Below are 18237 nucleotides of genomic sequence, written 5' to 3' on the forward strand. Positions count from 1 at the left end.
GCTTGCAATTTGAACTTTAAACTTTCATTTGTGTATTATCTTGGTTTGGCTAGTCTCTTAATGGTGATCCTTAAAAAGTATTTGAACAGTGCAGATGTCAACAGCATGGCTCAGCAAATGAGGCATATGAGGGCTTGGGTGATCGTCCATCTCAGCCGGAGCCATTCCCGCACTGAGGCTCACATGGGCCTTTGTGTGTACCGACCATATAAAACATGCATTAGTGCTGCATAATGCATGATTCTGCAAAACTCTGCCCATTCTCTCATGGTCCAAAGTCATTGCTATTGTGCGATGTTGCTTATTGGGTTCAGAAAAGGAAGCAAGTGAAGCGTTCAGTACAAAGTGGAAGAATCCACCCATAACTTTAGTTATTTTAGTATTGATCTGATTTTAATGCTTTAAAGATTTTCTCCCTTGGTATTTGATGAACAATGTTTACCAAGGTTAATCATGCAGAAAGAAACACTCAAATACAGCAATAAATGAACAGGAAACAGCAATGGTCCATTGTGGTCTTTTATTAATAGTGGTGACAGTTTGCAAAAAAATCCATTTTCATCATTTTTCAACAAAATTGTTTATTAACGTTTGCATTGTAAAAATGAATATTAATATTTTTTACTTTTATTTAATTTTTAATTAATTTTAATATTATTTTGTTTACATTTTGACAGAGCAAAATTGCTTTGGGCCCTGGAATCGTAGTTTGTGGGACTTCTTAATTCTCTTTAATTCATATTGGGCCTTGGGTAGTACAGAACTGTTGAGGGGAGATGGGATGGGAAGATGAGAAATGTTAAAGACTGAATATAGATAGCTTTTTGGAGACGCCCCAGACATATTTGTCCCACAATATTTGTCCCACAGTGAGACTGAGAGACACAGCACACTCATAATCCTCTGAAGGTGACTCGTTTTGATCCACATACTCACACACAATCCTTAAGCAAACAAACACGAATCTCTCTGTTCCCCTCTCTAAGCTCACACACAGTGGGTGTTCCATACTCACCTCTGTTGCTCAGAGGGAAAGGCTATTTTAAGTTCGCCCACCCCTCTCTAGAAGGAAGCAATACAATTGTAATGCTAATGAGAGAGGTGCAGAATTAATATCCGAATCATTCAGAGTTTCCTAATTTAGGATAATGAAAGTGGGAAGCTTTGAATTTGCTTCTGGTTCTGTTCATTTATAGCCACAGGTCCACAGAGAGAGGACACCCACTCTTCCCGCTGTGCCCCGTGATTCATTACCTGCGGCAGACATTAGCATGTAATGACTCATTTATGTCTTAAATTGACTATTGTCTGAATCCATAATAACGGTTGCTGATATGGAATATTTGAAGTTGTGAATTACATCTGTCATGGGCATTGGTGCTAATCTGTCCCTGATTAGGCAGTGTGATCAGGTCTGCTTGATTTATTACTGTTCACTTTACTCTATAGTAATGCTTTTTTCAAAGTTATGCTTTGAAATTAAACATTTTAATTCGTTTTTTATTTAGTCACCCTCACTTCTTTCAAAACGTGAATAATGTTAATTCTTCCAAGGAGCACAAAAGGGAAAATATTCTACACAAGTGAGTGGGGATCACAACTTTTGAGCCATTTTTAAAATGCTTCTAAGTCTGTTTATCACAGAAAGCTATCATATGACCTCAGATGGCTTGGAATAAAGTGCACATGTAATTTTATGATGCCTTTATGGTGCTTGCTTGTTATTTTTGAAGCTTTACAACTTCTGGTCACCTTCCACTTTCATTGTGGAAAATGGAAAAAGGCAACTCATAAAGGTCATAAATGTTTTTGGAACGACATGAGGGTGAGTAAATGATGACAGAATATTCATTTTTGGGCAAGCTATCTTTTTTAAATCAGCTCCAAATGATCTTATATGCCTTACTTTTCCATTATCTACATACAGAGCCTTGTGGGTTAGTCATTGAAACTTCAGGATGCATTTGGATCTCCGGATCTGTGTCTCTGTTTCTCTGTTGCTCAGAGGCTACTGGGAAATATAAACTTGTGCTTCCAACTCTGTCTAAGTGCTGTTGGGAATCTGTAGGCGGATGGTGTGTCTCTGGCTCCTACACGTATGCCTGTGTGTGCTTAAGCATATCTCAGTTGATTTGTAATGTTTGTACTGTGTGTCTTTGATTAAAGTTCCAGTTTTAAACTTAACAGGCCCTGCTGACTAAAATGCACATCGCACCTCATTTTGTAAAAAGGCCCTGTCAGTTTTCTAAGTCTGAATCCATTATATCCTATCTGGATATGTTATTGGGCTCCCAAAGAGGAGGCTCTGCCTTCCGTTGGAGTCCATTCCTAGCCTATGATGAATCTGTCCATTACAAAACTATCTATTTCTGCTAGAGAGTTTCCTTTTCCCTGTGCCCTGCCCTCTGCACCCCCTTGTCATCGTGACAAAGCTGTTTACCTGGCCTTCTAAAACCCTGCTGCGTCCACTCGGCCATTCACCAGCTTTAATCTCATCCAAACTCCAACAGTGTTGAGCGGTGAATTCCGCCGGACAGATCCATGGAATGAAGCTTTAGGGATGGGCGTCTGGCATCTTCCACGATCAATATTCGTCTGCAGTCCATTTTGCTGACTGTGTAAAACTTGGTGGTCATTCTGCATGCACATGGAGATCCGCAGTGACTTAAATGGATCCGAGTAGTGTGTCTTGGATTTGATCCTCTAATGGCTCTGTGAAATATTGTGAATAGTAAAAAAAAAAAAAAAAACTTTTTAATAAAATAACCATTTTAATAATAACAGCTCTTAACACTATAAGATGAAATTTAGTCAAAGGATGGTTCACCCAATAATGAAAATTCTGAGGAAATATTCTTAAAAGAATATATATATTGTTTCAACTGTTTCTGTCCATACAATGAAAGCCAATGGGGTCCAAAACAACATTGTATGAAAAAAAAAAAATGGTTTTGGTGATGACATTTTCCAAAATATTTTTCCAAATAGAAGAAAAACAAATTTGCAATGACAGGGTGAGTAAATGATGACAAATGTTTCATTTTTGGGTATGCTATCCCTTTAATAAGAATTCACTAAGTATTTGGGGGATTTAAACAGGAAGCCTAACTTGGTCTCCAAGCGGCTGTTATTCTGAGGATTTCTAGCTTTGTAAAATTTTGGCATTCTTATCTTCGGGAAGATTCTGATCTGTAGCTCTCAGAGGGAACGTCTGAAACGTTTTTTATTTATGTTCGCTGATATAAATTCCCTACAGCACCATCACTGGATGCAGTCAACTGGTCGATTGATTCAACTAATTGAATCATAATAGCTCAGGCGTCTGGTGGCTTCTGCAAACATTGGCCATCTCGCTTTTTGTACATCTTTCGACATGTTAGGCTTGAGGTATTTGTTCTTTTCGCTGCCCACCATGCCCATAGAGAGTGCACATCTTTTGAAGTGGCAGGGGTCAGGCATGCTGACCTCACTGTGTGTATCTGTGCACAGATCACCGCCTCAGGGGAGGAACTGCAGACATAGCCGGTCAGAGAGAATGAGACTGCGATTTAAAAGACTAGCCCACAGCATCTCATGAACTGCATCACCGCTGACCTTTCTAAGAGCACTTCCAGTGGAAAATTACAGCTTCTGGGACTAATGACCTCATCCAGCATGTTCAGTTCATGTACAGTTATTATCTCAGAAATAAAATGTTATTTACATTTTTAATCCAGTTTTGTTTAAAAATGCTTGCGCTTAGAAAAGAAATCGGCGTTAAAATCATGGTTGATATCACTTTCAGTTCATCTGTAACATTAATGGGCGAAATGACAGTATATTGTTGACGATATCAGGGGTCTAATGATAGAGATATTGCTATATCATGTATTTTGCAGTATGTATCAGTGCTACGCAGGACTGCTTAGTTATTGACATGTTAGAGCAATAAAGAAACATGCATCAATGAGAAAATTAAGTATAGGACTTGCTTAATTAATGTTAAAGGATAAGTTCACTTCAGAATTAAAATTTCCTGATAATTTTGAGGAAAACATTCCAGGATTTTTTCTCCATATAGTGGACTTCAATGGCAACCAATGGGTTGAAGGTCCAAATTGCAGTTTTAGTGCAGCTTCAAAGGGCTCTACACGATCCCAGCCGAGGATTAAGGGTCTTATCTATAGAATCTGTCATTTTCAAAAAAAAAAAAAAAAAAAAAAAAAATATATACTTCTTAACCACAAATGCTCATCTTGGGCCTCGTTTACACTGTCAGTGAAATGTGACCCAATTCCGATGTTTTACTCGTATGCGACACAGATCGGATGTGTTCTATGACAGTGTAAACTGGAAAAAAACGCATGCATTCGGATATTTCGAGATCGGTTTCAGGCCTCGTTCATATGTGGAAATAAATCAGATGTAAATCGGATATGTGCCAATGCGACTGTCATGTAAACAGGCAGATGGGATTTTCCGAGGCATTAGGCTGCGTCTCCGCGGTTTAATGACGAGAGAAACCCCGACGCACATCTGCGGATAGACGGATGGCCCGATGAAACATTGTGTCGTCGTAGGAGAGGAATGTGGACACACGTTCACTCAACATATCAAAGGTTGGCTTGCTCATCCTAAAATTTCGGACCCACTGCTCCTCGTTAAAGCCCGCTACGATCTCATGAAAGTGCGTTTATTGCACGATTTTTTTTTCACGTTACATTTACGCCAAAAATAGTTTTTGCGTGCATGATACGCACTTTATGGCGTTTAATACGCACGTTTACAGTGCGTATCATATGCAAGCAAAAACTATTTTTGGCGTATAAATGGCATGAGAAATAAAATTTGTGCTATAGGCCTACTCACTTTTATGAGATCGTGTTGTATGTTCCCACCTGTCCTGAGATCTCGCTGCGCGTTCGTCGATTACGTAATGTGTGGGGCATATCGCAGAGTTCTGCAGGACCTTCTGCAGGTTCTGACATTTGTGGTTAAAAAGTATATAACATTTTATATTTTTTAGAAAATTACCAATTGTTTCTCTAAATAAGACCCTTATTCCTCGGCTGGGATCGTGTAGAAGCTGCACTGAAACTACAATTTGGACCTTCAACCCATTGGTTGCAATTGAAGTCCAGTATATAGAGAAAAATCCTGGGATGTTTTCCTCAAAAAACTTAATTTCTTTTTGACTGAAGAAAGAAAGACATAAACATCTTAGATGGCATGGGGGAGAGTAAATTATCAGGAAATTTTAATTCTGAAGTGAACTAATCCTTTAAAAAGAGTTAAGTGCATAAGCATGCTCTTGAATGATCAGATACTTAATCTTAAGTGAACGTAAATAATTAAGGGGGGGATCTGTGCATTGTCTTAAAGTGACAGCAGCCTAATATACATTACCTACAGACATTGTGCATGATATACAAGTACTATGGATGTGTTCTGTATTCACATTATATTCTACACTGTTATTGTTACACGACCTTACTATGTTTAATTTGTCTGTTTAATTCAGTCAGTGGTGTCATCCATATCTAGTGATGTCAATGAACTTTCACATTCACATCAAACAACCAGTCAAGAAGGAGATACTGCATACTTTATTTCTATTGTAAAAGTAGTAGTGCTTCATATTAATGGTTCAGCACGTTTCACCAGATTTATTTGTTCCTCTCTCTGCTGTAAGACAGATTTCATGCTATACAAGATACGTGCACATTCCTGGAAACATGCAGTTCCTGTTGTTTAGCTGTTAAACTTCATGTTCTGAAGTATCACTAGCATTAGACTTAGTTGAATACTTGACCTGGCTAAGTATAGTAAAATCCCCGGTTTCATCACTGAATTATTAATGAACGTGAGTTTTATGAGTCACCACATTCAAGGGCAGTGAAGCCTCCATCATGACCGCAGCCACAAAATACAGCTTTTTAAATACAAGGTTGAGAGTACATCTACACCTAATTATCTGGGTGTCACGCCTGGTTTAGCTAAAAGATCATTTACAGTTGAGCGTCATCATTACCAAAGCAGCCTTTTTTCGTTCAGTCTGCTTTCATAATACATCCCAGATCTCATGCTAATGAAGCATTGCTCAGGGGGGGATGATTGAGTGGATGCTTGAGCCACAACGCAAAACCCACTGCAGAAAGTATTCATCCAGGAGGAGCTGCTGTTGTTTTGGGTGCTATGTTGTAATGAGCTTGTGTACTCTCTCATTCTGTGGGACGATCACAGGCTCCTCGACGTGGCCGCCGCAAATCTTTCAATTAATCAGCCGTAGACATTAATCAGTTCACAATGATTTAATCGAATTACACCGCTGGGTTTGATCTCCACGTACGCTTCCTCCTCTGGCGCAAAGCTTTCCAGAAGGTTCCACCCTCCCCTTCCCGCCCTGGCGCAGGTCGTAGAGAGTGTCAGACCCCCCTGTGTGAGGCTGCCTGCCACTGCGGCACCCCCGCTGACTACGGAGGGTGGATTAATTGGATTTTACAAAATGTGATGCTTTGATATTTACTGTACGATCCCATTGCATTTCTTGCAACCACAAGAAATTGCTTTTTGGAACAGCAATAATGATAAAAAAAAACTGTGTCGGACTGAAATAGATGCAGTTCCCTCTTTTCTCCTGCATCAGAGCTCATTTATTAGGAGCCTAATGGAGGAGTCAGAGACGCGAAAGAGCTTAGCATTTCTTAAACATGGAAGTTCGAAAAAGGGCTCACACGTGTCCCATATTGTGTTTTATTATTGCTAGTAAAGAAACGGAATGGTTTTCAAGGATACAGTCACCGGAGAGCCATCGCTCACAGTAGTTTTAGGCTCACAGATTGAATACTCAATGCGTGTTTTTTTTTTATGGGCACGTCCTGTAGACTTTTATAAAGTAAACTTCATTAGGTTTATTTTTTTGTTCACTAAACTGTCATAAAAAAAGGCAGTTCTGTCACTCAAATCACCATTGTGATATATTTTTTAAATAAAATGGCCAGATCCTTTTTGTCTTTCTAAGGTTCATTTAGAGCATTTTTTTATATATATTAAATACAATTAAATGTTTTTTATTATAATGATATTAAAAATCAAAGTCATGGACATTAGCTGTATTTAAAATGCTTTTTTTCCAATTCAACTTTTTACTTGAATTGTTATGCTGAAAATATTTGTTATTACCAATTCTGTATTAAAAATGGACTTGGACACTTTTCACATTTCCGGGATTCTCAGAAGCAGAATTTATCGGCAGAAAATCAAATGTTTGTATTTGCTTTTGCTCCAATAGCAAAAGAAAAAAAAAATCCTAAATAGCATCAAGAAAACCAAAATGTATCAGCCATTTTATTAGGTTGTTCTGAGAGTCTGATAACACGCACAATGGAATCACATCGACATATCCGAGACATGTAATTGCATTTATTGTGTATAACTCGCATCAATATGATTTGTTGTCGTTTGCAGCAAGTAGGCAGTGCCTTAATGTGATTGAGTAGCGACGGGGAGGTTGTTGTGTATTTCACTGACATCATTACAGTCTTCAGACTAACCTTGAGCTTGCTGGCCTTTGCATCTTCGAATGTGGGCTGGAAATAAAAATTATTCCATTTTACTGCAGTACAGCACTATGTCCCTGCTTTGATCCATCTGTCACTTATGACCCCGACTGTCAGTCACCTCTCTCATCCCCTCCCGCACCCGCCCACTGGGTACTGCTGGATCCCGTCTACACTTGCCATCTGGCTCTTTATGAGATGTGCCGGACTTACTGTGACTCTTAATGAATATATTTAGAAGGAATGGTTTTCCTCCTATCAGAAGGTTATGTTGTCATTCAGCTTTGGTTGTTTAGATCTGAGATAATTAATTTGCTCAATAATAGTACATAATTATTGTGGTGGCAACACTGTTGAAGATGTATGTTTATTAACTATTAATTATTATTATTATACAGTTTATCAGTCATTCAAATTACAGCAATACTACTAATAATAATAGTGATAATAATCACATCAATAATAAATATATGTATTATTATGGAAAAAAAAAATATTGAAAAAAAAACAATAAAAACATTTGATCATTTTTAATGTCAAATGTCAATTTACACAACCCGGAAAGGACTGCGTAATTAAAGCGATAAAGTACTGTAAGTATAAGGGAACAATATCTAAAGTTTGGGAAATAAAGGGGTAACAACCAGGAGAATTAAAAAATATATTTATACTGTAAGTATTATAGAACTAAGGGGAACTTATTCTACTATTATGATACAACAATCTTACACTTGGGAGCAATTTAGCAAGAACATACAATGCGTGGCTTTTTGTAATAATGGTGTACCACTACATATTGTGTATAGGCTTTTTAAAAATTATAGGGTACATATCTATACATTTATACAGTAATCTTTTTAACAAAAGTGCACTGACAACTAAAACTATTGCAACTTTTGCCTAAATATTGTGGAAAGATACTCTTGTTTCATTAGTGGTGCTTGTTACCCTCTTGTTTCATGTATTTACAGGGTAAGTACAATAAAAATAAATACACAATCTTATATCATTAACTCGGAAACCTCGGAAAACTATTTGAAAAACAACTTAATTCAGAACACTTATAATGCAAGCTCATGTGTTCCTAAAAGGTGGAGCATCAAACAGCACATACTGCAAAAACTGTAGTACTCCATACGACCCCAATGGATGGATCAATGTCTTATGAAGGGAAATAAGTGTTTGTCAGAAAAATTACAATATTTTAAACTTTTTAAACTGTAGACTATCTCTTCAGACTAACTGTAATAAGTTGTTTTTCAAATAAAGGTTTCTGAGTCAGTGATATTATATTGTGTATGTATTTTTCTTGTACTTACCTTGTAACTATGGAACAAGAGGGTAACTAACACCACTTTAATTTACGGCCCGCAATGTCACACTTACCCTGTATCTACGTAAAACAAGAGGTAACAAGCACCACTTAACCTGTAACTACATAGAACAAAAGTATATTTCCCAGTTTTAAAAAAATTGCAATAGTTTTAGCTTTACTTTTCCCTTGTAACATGTAAGCCCAAACTTAAACATCTGCTCTTTTGCTATAAAAACAAACAAATAAAAAAACAACTGTTTAAATACATAGAGATGTACCCTGTAATTTTTAAAAAGCCTATACACAATATGTATTGGTACACCATTATTACAAAAAGGTACGCAGTGTATATTCTCGCTAATGTAAGATTGTTGTATCATAATAGTAGAATAAGTACCCCATAGTTATATAATACTTACAGTATAAATCATTGTTTAGTTCTCCTGGTTGTTACCCCTTTATTCCCCAAACTTTACATATTGTCCCCTTATACTTACATGTAAGTACTTTATAGGTACACTATAATTACCAAAAATTACACTGTAAATTCGTCTTAATTACGCAGTACTTTCCGGGCTGTAATCTAAAGCGTTACCAGAAAAAAATAACATTTATTTTGAGATTTGTGAAAGATTACATGCGCCATCTTAAAATATTAATAGTGTTATGTTGCCAGTGTTTACGGGTTTTTTGGGACAGCTGAATCTGAATTTTTTTTGCAATTCTGTTTGGTGACGCTGGAGCCACAGAAAATGTGCATCAAAACAAATTCACGCTCACTGAGTGCAACACGAAATTTCGATTTGACAAGCAACTACTTAAGCATGAAAAACCATTGCTTTGTGCCATTAAATCATTTCACTGTGAGTGAAGGGCTCCATTGGGATCCATTGTTTCATTTTAACTTCTTGTTGTGGTGAAAATTTGCATTAAGTGAGGGCATTACAATGCTTATGCCTTCAGTTCAGCTGCCAGGATGGAGGAAGACATAACTCACGACATGTTCTGTGTGGGACTCCATCACAGCTATAAATATTCAGTGTGGGGGCTTGCATTGTGCCAGTGCAGCTGCATAACTATTCCTAACTATTGTTACTCTCACATACTTACTACTAACCATTAGCCTGTCACGATCTCTTATTCCGATTGACCAACAGAAGGAACGGGCTCTGACTCTTGCAGCCTTCCTTGTGATCGGATTAGTCATATCAGCCCAGGTCCTGATAAAGACCTGACGATCAACAGTGGAGATGTGGCATCTTGTCCAGATGGAGCCGTGGCTGTTTTTGTGTTTGTCGGAATGAAATCTTGGCTGGAGCGGCGTCTGACTCAAAGCAGATGGGTGGCGGCAGACTCCTCTGTGAGGTAGCAGCTCTCTTGATGAGATACTGAGCTCTGGTGGCATGATCCATCCATTATTGAACTGCTCTGTCAGCTTATGTAGAAGAGCTAGATGCCCAGTGCAGACAAACACTTGATTAATCACTGGGGCTTTTAAAGAAACAGCTTACCATGAAATGAAAATCCGGTTATCATTTACTCACCTTCATGCTTTTCCAAACCTGTATGGCTATCATTTTTCTGTGAAACACAAAAGGAGACATTTTGAAGAATTGTACTAGTCACTTTTTACTGTTTACAAAGGCTTTCAACTTTCAAAAAGGAATAGAAATAATCATAAGTGTATCCAACTTGACTTGTGCCCTTTTTTAAGTGTTCTGAAAGCACACGATACATTTGTGTCAGACATTTTGACTTAAGAAATTAATAAGTTGTCATTTATCGAAAATATTCATTGAAAATTTGTTGGAAATGTGAAGGTATAATCATTCGTTTGAATCAGATCTTTTCAATGAATCAGTTGATCTGGTTCACAGAATCCAACTGCATGATTTTTTCATGGATTGGTCCAATTCGTAAAAAAAATCATTATTTTATGCTGGATCTTTTCAATGAATCAACTGATCTGGTTCACGGATTTGGTCTCGGTAAGTTGTTCATGAATTGGTCCAATTCGTGAACAATTCATTCTGAGTTGGATCTTTTTTTTTTCAATATAGAGACTGATTCTGTGAAACAGATCAGTTGATTCAAGTTGTTTATGTATTTGTCCAATTTGTGAACAAATCATTCTTTTCATTTGGATCTTTTCAATGAATCAATCAAATGATCTGTTTCACAAAATCAGTCTGAATTATTTGTTCATGAATTGGTCCAGTTCGTGAATGGATTATTCCTTTTGAGTTGGATCTTTTCAATTAATCAATATATCTTGTTCATGGAATATGTCGGAATATTTGTTCATGGATTAGTCCTATTCTCAAATTTAACTCATTGACTCAAAGCAGTTCTCGGGTTAACAGCTCCCACTTCTATGGAGTTGTATGGACCACTTTTACGATACTTTGATGGTGATTTTGGTGAAGCTTTGAACACAATGAGATTGAGAAAATTATTGGATGAACACTCCATTCAAAACATGTGTGCATTTGAATTTTCCCTTTTTGAATACAATTTTAACAGATGCTTTTCTCCTTCATTTCTCTGCAGCGGAGCCTCTCCCTCTGATGGACCTGTGTCGACGTGCGGCACGACTGGCTCTGGGACGAGAACGTCTACAGGAGATCGAGACGTTGCCTTTGCCCCAGTCTCTGAAGAATTACCTCCAGTACCAGTGAGAGCACAGGCTCTCACGTAGAAACACACACGGACACCGAGAGGAAGCCTGAGGCGGGAATATAGCGCCACCATCAGGCCGCAGAGGGAAATGTTTACATTGTGGCTCACTGGTGGAATCTTAAGTTAGTTTTTATTTTATTTTGTATCTGTTTTTGTTTAGTTTTCATTTTCCTCTTTATGAGTTGTTTAAATTATTGATGGCTTTGGAAGAAGCAGCTCAACAGACCTGCAGCGCCTCCAGGTGTACGTCTCGCCCTGGAGAATACGACAGGAAGCGGCGTTCCAGAAAGCACATTAACCTTGGGATGCCTTTGAAAAGCCCACAGTAATAACCGTTCCTCTTTCCCTGGGTGTAAAGCCTGCAGAGCACAGTCAACGGACACAGGAGACCGAGGCGGCTGAAGGTCGGGCTCAGCCGCCTCCCGAGTCAAAATCCGCCAAACGGGAGCCTAGAGGAAGAAACAAGCCCTGGAAGGTGGTAAGCAGGTGCCAGTACTTGTGCACAAGACCACCAGGGGACAGTATGACTGGCAGCAGCCATTTCCCCCCCTTTTTCCTGGGATCGAAGTGTATTCCCGAGGACACACTCATGCGTACGCACATATACGACCAACAATCATATACAGATTTCACTTCTTTTTTTTTTCTCTGTGGGCTTGAGTCATTTTTCTATCTGATTTTATTGTCAGTGTGAGAATTTCAGTTGATGATGATTTTATCAAGATGTTTGGCTATCTTTACATTTATTTATCAGGTTCTAGTTCCTTTTTAATTGAAATGAGGATGTGCGAGCACATAGATATTGAACACTATCATACACTCGTCACATATGGCTTTCTATTTTAAACTGGAATGCTGCTTTTATTATTATTAATATTATTATTATCATGATTATTATTCTGTCTGAATGCTCAGATAAAAGTCTGTTTTTTTCAGAGGCACACAGTGGAATGTAAAGATCTTGCTAGCGTTAGCATATTTGAAATGTGAATAAAAGCCAAGTGAATGAGAAGGATGTCATTGATAATTTTTTATTCTGAGACAGAATATGTCCGGATGAGTGTTTCAACCTTCTTATTGAATAAAAATATGTGTGTTTTTCAGCACAGAAGGGCCTATTTACATAATACCACTTCTTTTTCTAACGTTCCACTGAGAGTTACCTCGTTTCCCACTCACTCTCTCTCTCTCTGTCTCTCCTGTCTCTCCTGTCTGACTCCCACTCTATCACAGTCTGAGGCTGATCTAAAGTATTATCTAACCTAAATCTGTGAAGAATTGGATCACTCTTCTCAAGATCAAGTTCATGAGAGTTTTTTTAACCAGCCACTAACCGCAGGTGCTTCAGTAATCCAAACCTCTCTTGTGTTCTTAATCACTCAGTTATTCACCTAAAGAAAAAAAAAACATAACTTTTTTTAAGCGAATAAAATTACAGGAAATGCTGACTAATCAATTTATTGACATATCAGTTTTTGCAAAAATAATGATAATTCAAAGATGCTGTTGGACAAGTAAGGGATAATCCACGGCTAGCCATGCATTAAAGGATTTTAATGCACGACGTAGAGGCGAAGAACCACCCGACGCGAAGCGGAGGGTGGTTGCCTCTACGTCGTGCATTAAAATCCTTTAATGCATGGCTAGCCGTGGATTATCCCGCTTATACCTCGGTTATTTGCCAAGTTAATAAGAAGTTAAAGCTGTAACTGATGTTTACAATGTAATTTTTTAACAGACGTGTAAAAATGACGGTTATTTTCTTAAGTTACGGCTCGTTAGTTCTAGCACTCCGTCCGCTTTAAATAAAGTAGAGCCATCGGATTGCTTTTATTTGAATGAATTATCACATTTATTTAAATTCATTATTAAGAGAGAGAGACAGAGAACTGAAAGAGAAGAAAGAGAGAGAGAGAGAGAGAGAGAGAGAGAGAGAGAGAGAGAGAGAGAGAGATGCGTGCGCGAGTTATGAGCGTCTCTTCTTTAAAGTCTACAGTCCCTCGTTGCTTAAGCATAGGCCTATAACTTAATGATTCATGGATTTATTAAAATTATTTATGAATGATAGGCAACACTGACAGTGACAAGGCAAGCTTTATTTGAACTAATCATGTCATTTATTTAAATGAATTAGCTGTATGTCAAACCAAACTTTTCTTACGCGGATGATGAACGCTGGTGTCTTTTCCATTTTTCCTGTAGCGCTTTAAAAACTGATTTAAAGACGGCATTGCTTGACTTGAAGTCTTTATCCCTTATGATGTTGTATTTTGTAATGTGACGGTTTATACCTGCTCTGAGACGCATCAAACTTGCAACACTGTATTCGCGTCCAGCGGTAGACTGAACAGAGGCATAAAACTCCCGAAATGTCTAATTTAAAAGAGAAGCAGAGTAACGTTAGATCTCGAAATCACAATTGTTCTGTCTTTGGCGCAACAAGTCACTGAAAGTGTTAACTGCCCATTTAGTTGTCTTTTTCGTATTGATCTTATCTTTGTCGTCTTCGATCTTATCTAGCTCTGTCTTTTCCCTAAAAAAAAAAAAAAGCCTAAAACGTATCTAAGTAATATATACAGTAGTAGGCTATTTCGTTGTCACCCTGCCTCTCCAAATGCATAACTGACATTAACAAAATGCAATAATGCAGTAACAGCTGAAAAAGTACTTGGGTGTGTGTTTTATTTTATATTTACCGGTCAATAATGCAATCGCTGCTGTCTGTCCCATAGAAGAACATGACAGCCCGCGTATGTTTTGGAACTATTGGGGCTTACATGAACCACGTGACAGCCATCGCGAGCGATCAAAGAGTGTCGCAACTCTTTCTCTCTATGGCTCTGAGCCTACCTAACGTTTTCATATGTGTCTCTCTCTCTCACTCTTTTGCAAGTGTAACTCTGTTACTATGGTTACCAATGTGTATAGCAGCGGATTAATTTCGAACTGTAATCAAACTGACTGGAACTACCTGTGCATTAAACGGTTTTACTGCACACCTTCCAGCCAATCAGAATCGAGTATTTAAACAGCCGTGGTATAATGATTGAATAGACATAAAGTGGCTGTAGGGCTCAGTATTTAACCTGGCCTAAGGCAAAATAGTCAAATTCAAGTGAAGTAGCAGAACTGTAAGAATGTGACTTTTATTATAATATGTTCTGCGTACACTATTTGCTAATGTTTTTTTTGTTTTTTTTAGTTACATAACTAATATACTCTACTGTTCAAAAGTTTGGGGTCAGTTTCAATATTACTGTTTTTACTGTATTTTTTGCCTTGGTGCACATAGGAGACTTATTTCAAAAAACATTGTTAAAATATCACCGACCCCAAAGGTTTGAAGTAGTGGTAGTATTGTTTAATATAATGATGTCATTTTATATATTTTTATAATGGGTGTTAAATGTTTTAAATGGGTAACAAAATAAATCAGTAATCCAGCTTGGATCAAATCTTAAAGCTGCCGTTTTTCCTCATTGTCGCCATCTCTGTTCGAAATCTGCAATTGCAGTCATTCGCGGAATTATCAACTTTATGCGAGTTGTACTTCGACACGGCACAGCGCGGATGAAACCAATGTTTGAGGAGAATGTGCAGCTGTCAGTCGCCGCACCGGTGTGGATACTGTCATTCAGAATCACAGATTATTCTTTTTGGAAGTATGACCAACATAATAATTGTCATCTGAACAAGTAAGTAACATCCACCAGTACCACTGGAATTAAAACCATTATTACAAGCATACCGCTTTGAATCGAGCTAAGGCAAGCAGATAGTTTTGAACACTGGCTGGTTATGTATTTTTTCAAATATGTATTTTGGATAATTTTTAACCCAAAAAAAGCTACGGACTGCAGCTTTAAGTGCAAATGTTGAAGAGAAACTCCATACTGTCTCTGCACTTCTTCCATTAAGGTCAACAAACTTTAAGTGGATTTTTTAGGTAAAGGAAAATACTGATCTTTGCTTCAAATAGTGTGATAGGGCTGTTTGGATAATATTGCCCTGTTTTAGTGTATCTGGACATGTTAGGACTGTCCTATTGGAAATCAATGTAAGACTGCAAGACACTGTCCTTCTGCGCACTTTTTTCTTCTTGGCTTCTCTCTTTCACGTTAGAAATCAGCTCAAATGTAATTGAATATCACAGATCAGAGAGCACAGGTACAAAGACGGGACCCTGATCAAAGCATTGAGATGGAGAACAAGGCACTATGGTTCAAGCCAGGACATTGATCCTCCCTATCCTCTGTTTCCCCCCAATCTGGTCTTAAATCTCTGACAAACATGTTTAACCAAAGGGAACAGACTGTTCCCGTGTCTTCCAGCCTTGAGAGAATGGCCGAAGTGTCTGTGTTTGTGTACAAATGCTTACGAAACACCTTGGGAATCACTGATTGTTTATGTTTTAAGTCCTTCATTATTAGCAGGCGATTGTTGAGCTCTTGGAAATGAGAATTGTCCTGACTTCCTCCCAGTGTGATTCTCCATATGCTGTGTAGACATGGGCCAGTGGCTATTTCCTTAACTTACCGGGGTGTAAATAGGAGGGCGAGAGCTCATCCACCACTGAGAGGCCTTGGGAGATGGGTGTAAAAAAAAAGAAAAAAGCGAGACTTCCTTGATTTGCTTCCTTCCCTGTGGGCGTGTGGCTGTTGTGTGTGTGAGAGAGAACGAGGGTATAAATAGGGAGCCGGTGGCAGTGATGGTCTGGGGAAAAGATCTTTGTGTCCTAAACGACCTCAGCTTCCACATGCAGGTGCATCCTGGCCTGCGCTGGTCACAACATCACTGAGGGTACAAGAAAACAGTGCCGGTCAATCTGTTCTGCTGAGAAAACACTGGAGAGATGGCACCTTTTGTTGCGGTGTTCTCGCTGCAGATTTCCCGTTCATGTGCCAGAACTCAGACTTCTATTCTATTTAAAAAAGGAAGTCCAGGAGAACAGATTGTTTCTTTGAGGGACAGCCTGGTTGGAAAGTAAATGTGTAAAAGCTTAAATTAATGAATGAATAAATGAATTGTGGTGATTTACAATCAAGCAAAGGATAATGAAAGGTTTCATTTATGCTACATTCCTTTTCTTGTATTTATTTAATGCTCTGTTGCTTAGGTTGAGCATGTCACATGCTCATCTTACCCCACACTCACCATTTTGGGAATAATGCTTCTTGAGGTCAGGCTCACTTTTATGTCTTTGTTATGAAAGCACCATTTAAACAGTAACATTTGAATTTTCTCCTTCTTGACATTCACTTTTTTGGAAAAATTTTAAGTTCACCACAGATTGAATGAAATGATTGCTGCTTCTTGAAAATGCTGTCACATACTTTTTTTTCTTTTTTCTTTTTTTTCTGTTCGTTTAAAAACCAGGGGTTGCACATTTTACAGTCCTCCCCTATTTGAAAATACTTTACTGTTTTGTTCTGCAACATAAATTACACATGAATACAGTAAATTACACAAAAATACAGTAAAAACTGAAATATTATGAAATATTATTACAATTTAAGAAAACTTTTTTCTATTGGAATATATATTCAAACATAATTTATCCCTTTGATGGTAAAGCTGAATTTTCAGCATCATTACTCCAGTCTTCAGTGTCACATGATCCTTCAGAAATCTTTCTAATAGGATTTGCGGCTCAAATAACATTTCTTCTTACCAACAATGTTGAAAAACAGTCGTGCTGCTTAATATTTTTGTAAAAACCATAATACCTGTTTTTCAGGATTCTTTGATAAATAGAAAGTCATACGAAGAGAATTGATTTAAAACATACACCTTTAACATTATGAATGTCCTTACTCCTGAATGAAAGTATTAATTTCACCAAAAAAAACAAACCTTACCTTACCTTACCTGACCCTAAACTTGTAAACACATATTTGTGGTACAGATGCAATTAAGAAAGTGTCTTAAAGTACTGTTAACCATAGACCTTATTTTACTCATAAGTCCAAAACCATTGCTCTAAAAACCCATTAGAAATTCCCGTAGTGTATTGCTCTTCCAGGTTGGCCTACAAACGGACTTTTAATGACTGAACAGCTCTGTAATGTTATGCTAACATTGCAAATTCTGTTCGTCAGGGTGATTACAGCGCCAGCTTCCAATAGGCTGAGGGGATTTGGGGTATTTGGACTCAGCATGGCCCAATATTGAACAGGTGATTGTAAGGATTTGATTGAAAATGAGCCTGTGTGGTTTTCTCTCCAGCTTAAGAGAAAACCACACAGGGAGTGTACAGAGAGATGAAACAGATTAGCGCGAGTCAACATACTCTCTTCCTCCTTCACTCCCCTTCATTTTCTCTCCTCTCACGCTCGGTTTTCCGAGCCAGCCTGTATAAATAGCATGCGATCCATCTATTATGTCTGTGCGTCTCCACTCTCCCTGGATCCTGTTTAGCTTCTCAGCTCTCCTTGAGAGCCCTGTTGCAAAAGCAGCATTAAAGAGTTTCTGGAAGCGCCCAATTTTCCCATATAGCATTGTCTGATTTAATGTTGTGCTTCCAGGAACATTCTAGAAGACTCGGTGCAAGCCTAAAAAAACATCACAAACTTGGGTCAACCTGAGCCACGTAGGTTGTTTAGGGCCATGATAGCCAAGACTGGAACGTGTAAATAGTATAATATAAAAAATATGGAAATATTAGGAAAAAACTAATTATTAAATGTATGTGTGTTTATTATTATT

At 38.0% G+C, this 18237-nt stretch overlaps 1 protein-coding gene across 1 annotated transcript in view; it reads left to right on the forward strand.

Annotated features, from left to right (window-relative positions):
• The window catches only part of spsb4a (splA/ryanodine receptor domain and SOCS box containing 4a), a 46007-nt gene extending 33618 nt beyond the window's left edge, over positions 1 to 12389 (forward strand). The window contains exon 3 of the mRNA XM_056241142.1: positions 11404 to 12389. Coding sequence (XP_056097117.1) covers positions 11404 to 11531 — 128 coding nt within the window. The 3' untranslated portion in view covers positions 11532 to 12389. The remainder of the gene's footprint in view (positions 1 to 11403) is intronic.
• The last annotated feature ends 5848 nt before the right edge of the window (positions 12390 to 18237 follow it).

This window comes from Rhinichthys klamathensis, unplaced genomic scaffold, assembly GCF_029890125.1.
Source record: "Rhinichthys klamathensis goyatoka isolate OS25496 unplaced genomic scaffold, OSU_Roscu_1.1 h1tg000631l_1, whole genome shotgun sequence".
NCBI lineage: Eukaryota > Metazoa > Chordata > Actinopteri > Cypriniformes > Leuciscidae > Rhinichthys > Rhinichthys klamathensis.